General features: G+C 39.6%; 1 protein-coding gene across 7 annotated transcripts in view; it reads right to left on the bottom strand.

The window, feature by feature from the left end:
* Positions 1-17646, bottom strand: part of HERC1 (HECT and RLD domain containing E3 ubiquitin protein ligase family member 1) — a 215851-nt gene that overhangs the window by 93895 nt on the left and 104310 nt on the right. For all 7 annotated transcript variants that reach the window (XM_048867260.2, XM_048867261.2, XM_048867267.2 and 4 more), the window contains exons 26-30: positions 8660-8931; positions 7553-7768; positions 4173-4293; positions 3659-3896; positions 2272-2480 (exon numbers count right to left, since the gene is read on the bottom strand). In XM_048867260.2, coding sequence (XP_048723217.1) covers positions 2272-2480; positions 3659-3896; positions 4173-4293; positions 7553-7768; positions 8660-8931 — 1056 coding nt within the window. The remainder of the gene's footprint in view (positions 1-2271; positions 2481-3658; positions 3897-4172; positions 4294-7552; positions 7769-8659; positions 8932-17646) is intronic.

Raw genomic sequence — 17646 nt, 5'->3', positions numbered from 1 at the left:
AATATGATTTAATGCTGAAACATACATTAAAATGAAAAGGAGTACTTGTGGCACCTTAGAGACTAACCAATTTATTTGAGCATGAGCTTTCGTGAGCTACAGCTCACTTCATCTGATGAAGTGAGCTGTAGCTCACGAAAGCTCATGCTCAAATAAATTGGTTAGTCTCTAAGGTGCCACAAGTACTCCTTTTCTTTTTGCGAATACAGACTAACACGGCTGTTCCTCTGAAACCATACATTAAAATGGTACTCTTAATTTATTTTGTATAATTAACCGTTTCCGAGAAAACTATTTAAAAAATTTAATCTGCTTAGATGCTTAGAATGATACAAACAATTTTACTTATTACTTATTTTTCAACTTTGGAACCATAAATTTTAAAAAATAAATAACCAAAAATTATTAACTTATTATGGAACATAATATTACCACTCGTAGCCAGGCGCAGTCTACGACAAGCTTTTCTTGAAATATGAAATAAAAATGACCAAATCGCCAGTTCAGGACGCCTATGGTTTAAATAATTTTGGATAACGTAATATGGTAGCACATACTAACGCTAAGACACAGACATAATTTCATTACTTTATATTAAAACGTTTTTGAGATATTAACCAGAAATTAACTTTTCATCACCTCCTTGAAGGGACTGTAGCTCTCTTAGGAAGAATTTTAGGACTGTGTTCACAGAAAAGTTTTTTCTTAAAATTACCAAAAGTTGCGTTGGACATTTTCCAATGACTCTGGATATATCACAAAAATCACACCTAATTTATGCAAAAATGTTTACTGTATATTTATATGCCTCCTGCACACGACTTTTTCAGTAAATTTAAAATTACAAACAACGCTATCAAACGACTGTTGAACAGACGACATATAAAATAAGTCCGCCAGAGTGATACGGGAGCATGTACAAATGAACAAATGTACCGGTAACGGGAGCCTGTGTGAGAAATGAGCTTAAGTGGTTAATATCTCTTGCGATATGTTAATATATCAATAAACAAAAACATTATCTTTTTTGCAATATACCTGTTTGTGATATCTTAAATGTTGCGTCTTGCGTCACACTTTTCCGTAATCGCAGCACTCAGCGAATCTCGTTGATCAACCCTTACAAAAGAAGTATCAACACATACTAATCTAACTAACTAATCTACGCGAGTACGTACTCGCCTAACCATGGCACAAGGGTGGGAGCAGTCTGAAGTGTTGCCGGATGTCTCATAATTATCTGATTCTTTAACAAAACATATCTCCAAAAAACTTTGTAATTTTGTATCTGTACATTAAATCTCGATTTCAGCCGAAGTGAGAATAACTGTGACATATTACGTAAAGTGGTAAAGTAGATACTAATATCAATTGTTATACAATCTGAAACTTTATGGCACCTTTAGGACTTTCTTGCTAAATATAATTCGTTTTGGATTGAAAATGAAAAAAAAAAAAAAACCTGGAGCAGTGGAGCAGTCAAGATTTTCTGTGCTCCGGCTTCGCTCCAGCTCCGGGCAAAAACCTGCAGCTCCACTACTCCGCGCTCTAGCTCCGGGCTCCGCTCCAAAGCCCTGCCTAACACACATCTAAAAGTAAGTAAAATTCCGTAAATGGTTTTTTAAAACACACAATTTCCCTAGAAATTAAATATTTTTATATCATATTATACAAAATAGGTTCCTTAAGGGACAAGACATTATTTGACTACTTTTATACTGGAGGAGCTTTTTTCTTAAAGACAACTATAGACCCTTGAATATAAAGGTTAGGCTAAGTTTTTTGACATCAAATCACTCTGCACTCTCTGCAGAATATGAAATAGGTTGATAGCTATAGAAAATTTTGAATGTGGACTATGTGATAGCGATAACCAGAGAGGAACCCAGAGAAGAATTCTGCCTATATTATGGGAAATTCAGCTCCTTAAATTACAATTGTGCAAAACACAACCACTATAACAATCTTATTTGCTGGAGGGGAACAATATTCTCTCCCTAAATATGGAAATGGAGGAAATGGGCCTGATTCTCCACCAACTTGCACCTTGTTTAGTCCTTTACGTATGCACCAAGTAGGTGTAACACTTATGTGAATGGAGAATTCTTATTCAGTAGCATTTCATTCTATTCTGCACAGGAGGAAAAGACCACACAAAAGGCAAAATAGTGGAGAGTTAGGCTTTTATTGTCCCCCTCCAACCCCCTCTTTTTTTTTTTTTTTAAAGAAAAGATTAATTCCAATATAACAAAAATGGTGTAAACATGGTACCTCTGAAGTCTTTCTTCTCATTATCTCCGTTTGAATCTAATTTTTTTTCTTCTTCCTCCTCCTCCACCTCCTCATCTTCCTCACCTTCACCTTCTCCAAAGGAAGCCATAAGCATCACGCCAGCTTGTGATAACAGGTTCTTCAACTGACTGCATAGCAGATCCAGCAAAGACTGGACCACTTTGGGGCTCAATTTATCAGCATAAGTTCTTTGTGAAAAACAAAGATTAAAACATTTCAGAGCTATTCCAAGTAGAAATCATTTTAAGACATGTACATTACAAAACTCTCATTATGCACACATTCAGTGCACATGAAAATGAGGCACTAACGTAGCACAGGCTGTAATCAGTTACAGTGTAGTTGGGCTCTTCCCCAATTGCTTTCCTACTCATTCTGCAATGCACCTCACCACTAACTTTAGCACTCTGATATTCCAGTCCTCAGTCTCATTTTAGCAAAAACTGTTAGTGATGTTAAATTACTTAACGTTTCACGGTGTGGCAAATGAGGATTAGATGAGACCAGCCAACTCATTTTCATTTATGACAAACTAGGATCTGAACCCCAGTTTTAAGAAATTAAGGTGATTACAGTTCAATCGTAAAACCACTAAACACAGTGGGAGCCTTTCCATTGACTTCAGTGGGTGCTGGATCAACCCTTTAGTGCATAAAATCACATCACCACCACAGCCCCACAACAGCACTTCTTAATGACGGACAGCAGCTGAGTGTTTACACTTTATAAACATTTAAATAGAAGTGATACATACTGAATATTAATACTCTTGATCAAAATCAGAAACCCTTATTTTCTCCCCTATCTTTTTTTTCTTTATTAGTTATGCACTTAAACTAATTCAGTAAGAATAAGGCTGGTCCCTTGTTCCCGTGACCAGCAGCAAATGTTAGCAGCACTCAAGGAAATCTGTTAGACCCTGTGAAGAAGCATGGAGTCTCCCTCTTGCTAACAACAATGGAGGGAATTATGCATCAGAATAGCACAAATGACCTCCAAAGAGAGCTACATAAAGCTTCATCAGCTGGAGTGATGGGATCCATGACAAGACCAAGCAGGGAAAAATGAGGATACAGGAAGATCAAGCTTACAACCCTTGTAGGCACAGGATACTGAACCCAAACTCAAATCCTTACATAGCAGCTAGTTATACTATTTTATCGGAAGGGTACACATTGATTTGATTAATACCTGTTTAACATTTTTGTCAAATCTTCCTCTTTTTTTTAAGCTAGTGTGCTTCTGAACACTGTTCTTCCATCAAATAGACATTCTTCTGAAAACATTTTTTGTTATTTTTAAAAAGGCACTGTTCAAAGAGCTACCGGTGAATTATCATCTTGGAAAAAAAGTCTTGAATTCTTACCCTGTGGTAATGGCAAGGATTTGAAGTAACCTTGTACTAGCCACTTTCAAAGCAGTGCTGAGTTGAGAAATACCAGTTCTGGGCAACAATTGCAGTGGCTGTCCAAGCATTGTGTCTGTGCCACACAACTGTGATAGTACATTGAGTAGACCAGTGGAAATGGCCAAGGAGACATCAACAGGCTGATAGTGTACACTTAGAGCAAAGACAGTTACCAACAGGAGGCGCTGTTGTGCTTCTAAAATAAAAATAAAAAATGCTTTTGAATCAAAGTACTTAAATAACTCAGAAACAATAGCTAGGTCTTTAACAACAAAAATGTAATGCTTGAGGAACGTGCCAGAATGAAAGCCCACTAGTTATGCCCTCAACAAATTCAGCATGAGCAGTAAGGTGATTTTTTATTTTTATTCATCTTTTGTAATCCCACTGTATATAACGTACAGGTCCTTTTGGTGTTCCATTGTGACCCCCTCACATGATTCGTATGTTCTCAAACTTGTTCTCCACTTACCTATGTGGTGCTTATTTGCTTGCAGAGCTCTCTCCAACGTAGCAGATAATTGCTGGTAAATCTTGTGCACAGCCACTTGGATTTCAATCTGAATATTTCTCTTGGCTGCTCTGATACCATCCTGAGTCAAACAAATAAGTACTGTAATAATCGTACACATTTTAATTTTTCAACTATTGGAACAGAAAGCATAGACTAGTGATTAAAACAGAGAACTAGGGCTCTGGAGACCTGGAGTTCTACCTCATTTTCCTCACCTGTAAAACAGCAGTAATACTGTTTGCCTCAGTTTCCATACCTGTAAAACAACGGTAATACTTCCCCTATCTTACAAAAATGAGTCATTAAAGTTTACAAAGTGCTTTTAACATCCTCAGATACAGAATGATATGTAAGTGCAAATTATTATTATTGTAATACATACACAAGCAAGAAGGAGGTCTGGTAGTATTAAACTGAGTTTCACTGACCACTCTAATTGTATGACACAGCCTCTTGTTTAATTTGAGTATGTGGAAACTACAACTTCCTCAATAGGCTTTTCTCACTGATGCAGTTTAAAACAGATTAATTTCACTTTTGTTATTTGAAGACAACAGCATTTTCTCCCAAATTCAAGGACTGGGCTACATGTATTTCAGTGAAAGGTTAGGTTTGTTTGATCTTTCACCTGGAGGGAGAGAGCTCTATTGCCCGAAGAAAACCTCTGCCAAAATGGTTTGATGTTTTGGGCATCTCTTGCAGTTGGTAAGGGGATGTGCAGAAGCTTGAGTCTCCACAATATCCATGCTGTCTTATCTCTTGTGATCAACAGCACTGGAGCAGTCTTCACCGTACAAAATATAATCTAGAGGGGAAGCGTACAGGGATATTCCTAAAAAGAACAGGAGTACTTGTGGAACCGTAGAGACTAACAAATTTATTAGAGCATAAGCTTTCGTGGGCTACAGCCCACTTCATCGGATGCATAGAATGGAACATATAGTAAGAAGATATATATATATATCACTCACACACACAGGCTAATTAATTGTACGGCAGCTTCCACCTTCTCTGTATGTATATATCTTATTACATGTTCCATTCTATGCATCCAATGAAGTGGGCTGTAGCCCACGAAAGCTTATGCTCTAATAAATGTTAGTCTCTAAGGTGCCACAAGTACTCCTGTTCTTTTTGCAGATACAGACTAACACGGCTGCTACTCTGAAACCGGATATTCCTAAGAGATTCCAGAACTTTCTCTTGGGAAGGAGAAGAGTGCAGTGATGCTATCATTCTAGATTCCTTACCAAAGTGACTTAATTATCCACTTAAACTGAAATACTGCTCTAGAGTTTTCCTCTTTAGTGGTGGATTGACCTGGGAGATTTGGGATCATTTTTAGGCTTACCCCTGAAGATCTTTGATCAGTGATGATGACTGGGTTTGCTGAGTCCCAAAACCTAAAGACTCACCCACCCTTGCGGATGTATCTCAAGAAGAGTCTCAGCTGGTGTGTATGAGGAGGGGCATGATGTGGGGGGGAATGCAGAGCCCTCCACAAGCTGTCCAAACTTTGAGCGCCTTCCCCTGGAACAGCAAGAGACTGAACTGGGAGTGATCATGGCAGCGCTCCCTTTCTGTGGTTCCTGTGAGGGTCTCCTCACAGAAAGAGCATCTCTTTCCCTTTGGCTTGCTTCAGACTGCTTTACTATGACTTGAGAAGGGGGAACAAACAGAGCAGCCTGTTAGGATATAGATATTCAGGCCTGTCTGCAAAGGCCTGTACTTTAAGAATTTAGGTGTATTCTTATCACTTGGCTAGTTCCAGAGGTATAAAAGAAAGAATCAAAACCACTGTCTGCCAGTGTAAGGGCCTTCTCTTACTGTGACAGTTTGTGGCCCTGTGCTTAGGCTCAGGCCTTTGGCTAAGCAGCAGAGGCAGCCATAAGCTGGGAAGCAAACAGTCACATCCTCACATTCCAAACTAGTCACATTGAAATAAGGTGCTATTGGGCTGTTAGGCACTATCAGGACAGGACTGTATTCCTATCACCTCCAGAGAAAGGGAAGTGCCTAGAAAATGTAAAAGGAAACTTAGTTTGACAGCATCCTGTCTGGCAAGAACTCACTTATCAATAGCTGGGATGTGAAATCCTCTCTTCTGCGTTGTCTTGTCATTGTAGTTCCCACTTTGCTATTGTTTGTCTGTATAATCTCTGTCTGGTTCTGTGATTGTTCCTGTCTGCTGTATAATTAAATTTTGCTGGGTGTAAACTAATTAAGGTGGTGGGATATAATTGGTTACATAATCACGTTACAATATGTTAGGATTGGTTAGTTAAATTTCAGGAAAATGATTGGTTAAGGTATAGCTAAGCAGAACTCAAGTTTTACTATATAATCTGTAGTCAATGAGGAAGTGACTGGGTGTGGGTGGGGGTGGGCATGTGGGTTGTGAGATGGGAACAGGGAATGGGGGTAAGAAAATTGGAATCATGTTTTGCTAAAGGGGGAGATGGGAATGGGAGTAAGGAAGTTGGAATCATGTTTGGCTAAGGGTAGGAATGGGAACAGGGACACAGGTGTAAGGCTCTGTGGTGTCAGAGCTGGGAAGGAGGATACTAAGGAAGGAAACTGGAATCATGCTTGCTGGAAGTTCACACCAATAAACATCGAATTGTTTGCACCTTTGGACTTCGGGTATTGTTGCTCTCTGTTCATGTGAGAAGGACCAGGGAAGTAAGTGGGTGAAGGAATAAGCCCTCTAACACAGCCTGATGAATGGTCCAATTCAGAGATCAAAGCACTGGAAATGTTAGCCCCCTAAAGAATAGCGGAGAATGTGAGGATGGGAGCACAAGGAAGAAATCCTGTTTGCTGCTGCAACAAAATCAATTTTGAAAGCTGGGATTGCAAGGAATAAGGTGGCAATGCTGAACCACCCTTCTGCTTGCACCACAGGAAACAGAGAATCTGGAGGGGGGGAAAGCTATACAGACATGCCACAGAACACTGTGGCCAAGTTTGGATTTCCTCTAGTATTTGGTGCAGGAGACAATCAGATAAGAACATTCGCAGGAGTGCTCTTAATGTTTGTCATTGTTTTAAACTGTATCAAAACACGGTCCTCCTTAAAAATGGTTTCTACATAGGGAAGAGTTTGGGGCTCCAAATAAACATTGTTCAAGATATAAAATATACAGTGAATATCCTAAAGTGAACATAATTCTAGTTTGTTCTCCTACCGTCTTTGATACAGACTAAAATAAGAGTCATTAACATCTTCAAATTAAAACTTTCTGAATCACAAGTGTCTGTATATTAAAACAGCTTTATTGAACGAAAAAATTTGGTCAAGAACCTATTTTTTCAAGCTATGTAAGTACATTTCATACCTGATAGTGATGCAATCGGACACTCTCCCCTTTGGCTCCTGCATGGCCAACAGTGCCCAAACCAAAGCATCCAGCTAGAAACTGTAGTCTAACAGAAGTAAGTAGTGAGGAAGACTGAAATGCTGGCCCTTGACGGCTTCCCATTAATGGGGCACTACCTTTCTCCTCCATCCCTGACAGCAATACTAGGATCTGATGAAGTGCTTCCAAACGAAGCTTAAAAGAAAAAAAAAGAAAATGAAAAAAACTGATTTACTTCACTTAGATTTTATATAACAAGGACTGTTAATTGAAGTATTTAATAACTGAAATACCTTAAGAATTGATAACGAGATTACCTGTAAATCATAAATAAAATAGCAGGTAGTCAACTGTGAGTAATATGGCCATTAAATCATGGAAGGGTTTTGTTTGCATTATATATCATGGGGATAAAACTCTTGTGGTTTTTACATTTAAATTTCCTGAGGTAGGTATATTTTTTGTTGGTTTTGTAAGAAAAATTCTGAGCTGTTGACCCTGATGCCTCCTGATCCCTGGATCACAGCTAAAATGTTTCTAATCTAAGCTCCACAAGCCAAACATGATGCTTAAGAACTTTAGGCTCCAGGAGCAGTATAGTGACAGCTACATTTTAAAGGTTTCAGAGTTTTAAGAAAGTCAAAGATTTAGCGTTTTCAAGCTTCCACTGAAACTTTTAAATATCCTAACTTGTCTGTTTTCAACACTGATAAATTTACCACACCTGAGATAATTTTCTTCAAGTCTGAAATATTTCAAGTTTACAGAACAGCATCTTACATAGTTTTTATGAATTCCAGAAAGTACTTCTTTTTCTTCTTTCAAACATGTTAAGTGAAAAGAATGCTCTTAAAGTTCAGCCTACTATATATTTAAAGAATACTGAAACAAGCAGCAGCTTCAGTTAAAGTTTGTAACAAAGAAGGGAGAAAATATGAATAAAATATGCTTTGTGGTTCAAAACATTTTCCAGTAGAAGTTTAAGAGTCAGCCCCATCATATTGATTCATTCTGAAGTTAAGATCCATCTAAAGTTTAGTACACAAGGAATATAAAAATAATAACTATATAGTAACTATAACTTACCTCAGCCCTCAGCTGCTGCTGTTCCATTGCAATAACTGAAGCCTGGGGGCTAGTAGACATACTTTCCTCTGGCTCCTTAAAACCTGGTGAGTTTCCTACATCTCCACTTACGAAACTGACAACATTTTCAATCAAAGTATGAACTCCAAGGGATTTTGAAAGATCAAAATCAGATTCAACAAATGAGTAAGAGGAGCTGTACAACCAATCTCTGCTGTGTTTTAGTCGAGCCCATGAGTCACTTAGAGGTTCCACTTGACTGTGCATTGCTCCTAAATATAAAATATAAAATTTCATAAATTCCAATTCAATAGAACATTGCATTTTGACAGTAGGTGAAGACTGAGCTGTTGCTGTTCAAATAGGTGGGAAATGGGCATTTATGTTTAATTATACCATGCATTAAGAAATTAGAGCAAAACACCTCAGTTAAAGGATAGCAGTAAAATAAACTAAAGGGAAGGCCACATTTCTATTACTACATATCCTTTAAGCAGTATAGCAACACCTGCCGCAGGAAAAAAAGAAAAGGCAAAGCCACTCAAACCATTTAGCTTAAAGCTAGAACACTGAATAAAAATGCTATGCAGCTAAATGGCAAACAGTGGTGAAGAAAAGATCTGCAACGAAAGAAATTGTACACTAAGGTATTTCTTATAAGATCTGATTGTAAAACAAGATTTTATTTTACTCAAGCTATTATATCTTTTCTATAGGCAAAACGACATAGTGGTTTATAGCCTGTTTTGGATGAAATATTTACCAAATTCATGAGTGAAGTAAACCAACAAAAATACTTCACTCTTATACAGAACATTTACTTTGTCATGATTATGTGTCAGTGGGTGGTGTATTTTAAATGCAATAAAATAATTACATATATGTTATGTCTACAAACTATAATTTTGATTTCATGAAATTCTCTTTGAAATACTTCTTGATATTTCCTGTAATAACTGTATGTGACTACATCTACTCTAGGATATCTACCCAATGAAGACAAGTGCCCCCAAAAAGCTGAATCAGTGTGGAACATGGTTTAGTTTCAAACCACACCATGATCAATGAAGTGCTGCCTGGTCCTGGTCTACATCTGTACTTAAACCATGTCTTGCAGAAGTTCCTGGTACTCATCAGCAGTGGGTCATTTTCCATTGCAGATGAAGTTTATAAGATTATGGGTGAAATGCCCCTCTGGCAAAAGTGGGTACAACTCCACTAAGTAAATGAAGTCACAGTTGCTCAGGCATTTCACCCTATAACTTTAGCTTTGGTAATCAGTATTTTATTTTATTTTTTTTTGCTAAGCGTCACTAGTGTGCTTGGTGCAATACAAGATATAAACAAAAAACAGCTCCTACTTCAAGGAGCTTACAATCTATACAGACAGACAATGAATGGAGACAGACAAAGAGATACCCAGAAAATGGTACTAACTTAGATTTTATTTGATACACTTATTTTAAATAGTCTGAGGAGTTTAGTTTATACTAAGTAAGCTACCTTGGCATCATTCAGTATTAATGTCTCTTGTGAGCCTGAAACCACAAACATAATTTAAAGAGTCATATCCTTATTGCTAAATTAAGTCAATTGTGCATTCACACAACTGTGACAAAACTACACCAGCATTTCTGTTTTAAAACACTATTTGCAGGGGATGGGGTTTAAAACTCAGTTATACAAATTCTAAATCAGAAAATTCAATCTTTTCAAAACAATCCAAATTTTTACTTTCACAACTGACCACAACTACATCTTAGGTTTTAAATATTTCCTTTTCCAAATGTGGTACATAATATGGCTTAGCCACAACTTATTTAGATTATCAGAGCATCTAAAAGTGACCACAATTAGCATGAGTATTAGTCTCAGTTATATGTGGAAACCACAAGTGAGATCCACACTTCTGCTCCAGCCCCTTTACAACAAACAAAAGGGCCAGAGTGGTGTAAATGGACCCTAAAATCCCTGATCCTGACCAAGGAAGGATGCTGTGGGCACAAGCACTGATGAAAACAACCATGAGACTGCCTTTTGAGCCCTCCCTTGCAAGCCCAAGAAGAGAAGGCATGCTGGAGGCAAACACACAGCACTGTAGAAATTCCGGACACTGCTATGGCCCACAGAGTAGCCTACTCTAAGGTTGAGAGGCCTCCCCTGGGCTGCCTAAGTTACACTAAAGGCCTCTCCAACCTCCTACTGCAACCCAGGATCAGGAAGGCACAAAGCTGGCTTAAAGGCATCTTAGTTCCCCTTCACACCAAACTGAGTTCTGCATTGAACCTTTAAAAGCACAGCACAGACTCTCATCCCATGGCTTCAAACATCAAAAGGTTGGTAGAGAAAAAGCAGTGGAAAAAAACAGTTTATTAAAACTATGCTACCCTATCATCAAGGTCTGACAAAACATTAAGTGAATTTTAAATTTCGTTAATAGAATTTTTTTTTTTGAAGAAAACAGTTGATATTACTGAACCACAACATAAAAACGTTGATACAGAGGGAAAAATTTCAAAACCAATTAAAAAATTTAACTGCCATTATTGAAAAAAAAAGAAGCGTGTAAGAGGATGAGAAAAATCAAGGACTCTGAGAAGCAAAATGAAATTAATGAATATGAAGAAGGATTCCAGATGAATACAGCCAGATTTTTTTAAATGAATGTAATATTAAAATAGGATAAGTTTGGAACAAAACAATTTTTTCAAAAGTTAGCATATATAAAACAAGAATGAACCAAAAAAAAAATCAATCACATGTTCTGAGAAAAATGTTTAAAGTAAAAATTCAAACAATGAAATATTTCACTCTGTATTAGCTTAGCTGGGAGATAGTGATGACATTCTGAGAACCTACACAGTTACACTAAGGATTTCTTATAGAGCATTTCAGACCATGTAAATACAGTTACACTTAAAAAAAAATCCACAGAGCAATAATCTTGAAACTTACATGAAAAATGACTGAACGTTTACTTGTCCTTATAAGCTAGCTTTTAATAATGGAGTTGTCAAAATGAATGTGGCACAGCTGCAATACATACTTTATAAAACATAAAATATGTAGGGAAGCTATAGAGGAAAAAAAAATAAACATGCCATCATGTACTTGCTTGAAGCTCTTCTTTTTTCTGGGGCTCAACTGGCCAAAAAGGAGTAAATACACTACCACATAAGAATCAGAAGACAAAAGGAGACATTTGATACAAAAGACAACATTCATAAAATCTCTTTCTTCATATTACCCTGGCTCAAATTTAATTGATCTATCTGCATTTCATCCATGCATGAAAAACATCAACAAGCAAACTCTGAAGAAAGCATTTTCTTGGTAACAATATTCATTAGGGTATATCATCTAGGCAGCACAAACCTTGTAAGTTCTCTGCATCACAATTTTTGATTTTGTGTTTCCTCTTCTGTTGCATTTATATCTATATGCTTATATATATTAATATTCATACTTAAGAGTCACAATCATTTAATTCAAAAATTCAGAACTACACTCACTACTACAGGTACAGAAAAATATTTAAATTACTACAACAGTAGATATTTTAGATGTAAGATATCTGCACTATTGTGTCCTGTTGGTTATCATTCAAGTTACTAGAAATTTAAGAGGCAAGCACTACACTGTACTTAAAGAACATCTGTGTAATATACCACCTCATGACAGACATTTGTGCAACATACCAACTCATAACAGATTGAGACAGCGACTCTTGGTTTTGTTTGCCCACAAAAATGTACGTGTGATTGCATGTCTAAATGTGTGTGCATTTACTACGTGTGCATTTACTAGAAATGTATATGCAGAATCTGGTGTTTTCTTGCCCAAACGACCATTTAGATGCATTAACACTCACTCTTTCCTGCCCTAAAGGAACTGGGGAAAAGATCAGAGGGATAAGAACAAAGAATGCAGACAGGGTGCTGCCTACTGAGCTACATCAGTGTTGGGGGTTCTCTCTGGTCTGGCAAGACTGAAGATGATGAATCAATAACAGACAGAAGAGAGGAGAAGAGAAGGCTGAGGGAGGTCCAGGGAAGATGCTAATCGCTCGTCTCCATCTCCAATAGCCAAAAGCATTTTAGAGAAGATTTCTGGAGGGATTTCTACCTTGTTGGGGTGGAAGCTGATGGTGGCTTTCTAGAATCTGAGTAGTAATGGGTGGGTATAAGAGCTCCAAAGGATCCTAGAGCTGAAGAAGGGGCCTTGTCATGCTACTGCTCAAGTGGAGCATCTGAAGAAACGGGGAATGGAGAATTAGCCACTCAGTCCCTGCTTGCATTTTTGGATCTAACAAGAACTTGAGGTTCATGTAGGTGAAAAAGCAAAGCTTTCCTTCCACACCCACCTACAGAACCACCAAGAAGGGCAAACACATTTTTTAGCAACTCTTGCACCACTCACTAACTATGTTGCTGATGATGATTGGGAGCAACGTTCACACATTAAATTTGACCATGGGAAGTAGTGAGCGTTAAGCTATTGGGAAAGAGGAATTGGGCAGGGAAAGACAGTTCAGTTCAGTAACTCACTATTTAACAAAACTATCTGAAATACACTATTTCTAAAGAGATGTAACCCACTCAAGAGCTTGCTCATCCCCAAAATGGGGCTACGTGATTAAATGTTTCTCTTCAAATAAAAGGAACACAGTATAACCAAAAGGAACAAAAAATACTTCCTATGGTACAGCATGGTTCCATTTGCTCTTTTTCCTTCCCAAACAGAAGATTAACATCTCTGTGCACTAACTCATCATTCAAACTGGTAAGTAAGAGTCCTAAAGCTCCATTATCAATCCCCTAAATCAACAATATTCTTCCCTACAAAACAAAATTAACAAATCCAAGACCTTAAACAAGTCACAATAATCAATTCCCTTGAGCCACAATGAGGAGAAAAAACAATAGTTAATTGCCCTACGTAACCAGTTCTTCAAGATGTTGTAGCCAGTGTGGATCCCACTATAGGTCCATGTGCACCTCATGCACACAAGGCTGGACTTTTTGGCAATCAGTGTCTGTTGGGGCCATGCATGTGTCTCCTTGTGCTAAGTGATAAAGGGAGGGACAGCCACTACCTACCTCACTTCCCTTGCAATCCAAAGTCTTTGCTAGAGGACTCCAGAAAGCAGATACACAGGATGGGTCATGAAATCCACACTGAAATCGCTTTGAACAGTTAGTGTAAGGTAAGTAACTGTTCTTCAAGTATGTGTCTGTGGATCCCACTAAATGTGACTGGAGAGCAGTATCCTCTCTGGGTGGTGGGAGTAAGCAATTTCAGCTGCGTCAGTCAGAGACTGAAGTACTGCTCTTCAAACTTGGAACCTGCAGACATGTCAAGTGCCTAATGTTAACAAGAGCCAGTGTGTTGCTCCACATGGCTGCCTTACAGATTTAAGAGATTGGCACATTTCTGAAGTAGGCTGAAGATGTTGCCTGTGCCATGGTGGAGTGAGCCTTGATGTTTCGAGGGAGAAGCTTGCCAGCCAGTTGACAGCAGGTGGAAATATGCCATGTGAGTCATTTCAAGATTCTGTGGGATGAGATAGCTTGGCCTTTGATGTGCCTGATATGACCACAAAGAGGGAGAGAGCCTGAAATGATTTGTACTGTTGGAGTAACAGAGCAAGGCCCTGGAAATATCCAGATAACTAGGCTTCTTTTCTCCTGGCAAAGAGTGTGGCTTCAGGAAGAAAACTAATGAGACAACAGACTGATTCTGATGTAATTCTGAAACCACTTTAGGGAAGAACTTAGGGTGTTATTTCATCACATCTTTTGCCTTTGGAAGATGGATACAGACGTAAGAGCCAGGAGCTTACAGACTCTCCACACTGATGAGAAAGACCATCTTGATGGTAAGATGGTATATCGAGCATCTGGTAATGTTCTGAAAGGAGGCTCCATGATGTGTTAGAAGACGTGGAGGTCCCAGCCGAGAGTCAGGTCTCTAGCTGGAGGGCAGATCTGAAGAAGGCCCTTGAGGAATCTCAACCCCACAGTTTGTCAGAAGACTGAATGTGATCGTTTTGGAACGCAGCACACCAATATTACTGCCAGGTGGACTTTGAGGGTATGTCTAGAATGCAGCTGGCAGGTGTGATTCCCACATGGGTAGACAGACTTGTGCTAGCTTAGCTCAAGATAGCATGGTAAATACAGCAATGTGGACACTGCAACACTGGCAGCAGGTCGGGCTACCACCCAAGTCAAAGCCCACTAAACACCAGGTCCACACAACCCCGTGGGTCCTAGCTCGAGCAGCTGGCCCAAGCAGCAATCAGAGGCCACAACATCCACACTACCATTTTTAACAAGCTAGCTCACCCTGAGCTCACGTGAGTTTGTCCGCCTGTGCTGGGAATAAAACCTCCCAGCTACAGTGTAAACATTTCCTAAAGCAGCTGAATGCTAGTCCTGCCTGCTTCAGGAGCAGCATCTAGTCCAGAACCTTTGGCATTGAGGCCTCTACTGCATTCGTATTGTTTTGGGCTGCCCACACAGAAATCTTTTCCACTTTGAGGAGTAAATTTACCTGGCAGAAGGTTGCCAGCTTAGTAAAAGAAATCTCCTGAACCTGTGAGAAGCAGTCTCTTTCGGTCCTGTTCATGCAGCCAACATCCAGGCCACCATGTGTAAAGCCTATGGATTTCAGTGCAGTATTTGACCCTGGTTCTATGATATAATGTCCAGATAGGTGAGAAGGTGCATGGGTGGCAGTCTGGACATCTGCAGGAAATGCAATAGCCAAAGCTGACTTGGCCAGTAGGCAGCTATCTTAATGATTGTAAATTTGTCCTATCTGATGCTGGATATTATCATGGGAATCAGGGAAATACGTGGGAAGGCATATAGGAGTCCTCGAGACTATCGAAGAAAAAAAAAAAGACATCTGGAAGGGAGCTTGGGCTCACTCTGCCTCTGGAGCAGAAGTCACTGCACATGGCATTTTCTGCGATGGCAAACAGATCTATGGAGGGGGTTCCCCACTGGCAGAATATTGGGCCTAGATGGATTTCTGCTGTGACCACTCATGTCTAGTTACTATGTTTCTGCTCAGTAAGTGAACCAGGTCATTGCTGACTACTGGAAGGTGTAGAGCTAGCAGCCTCCTTCTGTGCTGATGGCACTACTCCCATAACTCAACTGCTTACAGATAAATGGATAATTGAGCACCTCGTTTGTTTACACAGTGCATAGCTGAAGTGTTGTCCATCAAGATCTGCAGAATAGAGTTCCAAAGAACAAGTAGGAAAGCAGTGCAGGCTAGCTGGATGGCTCTTAGTTCCAAGAGGTTCATATGGAGCTTTATATGATTATGAGACCATATGCCTTGCATCTGAAGATGGTTCAGGTAGGTGCCTCAATTTGTCCCTAAGGCATCTGTGACCAGCTTTGTTGCTGGGAAGAAGACTGAAAAGAGCATCCCCTTTTTCAAGTTCAACCGTCATCTTTTGAGGTCCCACATGAATAGGGGCAGAAGTGTGATTCATTTGTTTGTATAATGCCTGGGTGGGGAGTAGATGGTCCTTAGCTATTTTAGCAGCCCCAAGTGGAATCTGGCAAGTGACAGCACATATTTGCACATGCACATATTGGCTAGGAGCCTTATATACATATGCATGCATGGTCATCTGTCTTGTCCATAGGTAATGCACGACTGACTGAAAGGCCCAGAATCTGTCCTCTGTCAGGTATGCTTTTGCTTCTCTGAAGTCAAGAAGAGCTCCTACAAACTCTCTCGCCTGTGGTGGTACGAAGGAACATTTCTCATAGTTCAGCAGGGGTACCAAGAGAAAGAACAGGGAAAGGATACAATCTAGGTCTGTTTTGGTCTTCTTCCAAGACTTGCCTCTGATAAGTCAGTCATCCAGGTTGAGGTAGACATGGATTCCCTGTTTCCATAGATGTGCTGCCATCACAGTCAAACACCTGGACTGCATGAGGGACTTGGTTGTCTTGACTCAATACCTTCTTGTGCCTCTCTTTATAAGAGGACACCAACCTCCTACTCAACCTACTGCCCTGGTGCTTGGAGCAGCTTGTTTTGGCGCTCTGCTTCAAAGAGGTGTCAACTTCAGTGTCTGAGGCGGTGCTGATGTTGATGTCGGCATGGGGTCATGTTCAGTGGAGCACAGAATGATGGGAGCTTGACCGTTAGAAGGGTCTTCAAGCTTTGTTCTTGTGGATCAAATGCCATCTTCATGGACTGCTCCAGAAAGTGGAGCTTCAGCCTCGCATCTTGTGACCTGTGAATCCTTGGAGAAAAGACTAGACCAAGCACCTGCTTGGCATATGGGATTCTCCCATACAGAACAAGCAACTGTGCCCATCTTTCAGAGGAATAAGTTCATCACATTATGGATAAGACTTAAAGCCGACAGGTTTATAGTTTGCCATTTCAAGGTCCTTGCACAGGGGAGTCTCTATGTAGGAGGAGAGTCTGATCAATGATGTTAAATCCAACAGGTGCTAGAACAGACTACAGTAATTAAATTTAAAGAATAAAGGTTGTTCGGAGGATTCTCAAAAGGTCTGAAAAAGTTTAGCCTAAGCCAAGGTCTACTAAGTCAGACACCAGCTAGGTTCCATCTCACTGCCAGGGGAGCTAGAGGGAACAGATAGAGGGTTTCAGAGTAACAGCCGTGTTAGTCTATATTCACAAAAAGAAAAGGAGTACTTGTGGCACCTTAGAGACTAACCAATTTATCTGAGCATAAGCTTTCGTGAGCTACAGCTCACTTCATCGGATGCAACAGTATGCATCCGATGAAGTGAGCTGTAGCTCATGAAAGCTTATGCTCAAATAAATTGGTTAGACTCTAAGGTGCCACAAGTACTCCTTTTCTTTTTTTAGATAGAGGGTTGTTGCCATCCCACCCTTTAAGCACTTGTACAGGAGCACGAGGATGCACAAGGACCATGTACAGCCTCAGAGGGTACTGCTAGCCAAAAAAAACCCCAGTC

Source organism: Caretta caretta, chromosome 10 (assembly GCF_965140235.1).
Source record: "Caretta caretta isolate rCarCar2 chromosome 10, rCarCar1.hap1, whole genome shotgun sequence".
NCBI classification, from domain to species: domain Eukaryota; kingdom Metazoa; phylum Chordata; order Testudines; family Cheloniidae; genus Caretta; species Caretta caretta.
This window is presented reverse-complemented; position numbering and strand designations above follow the sequence as displayed.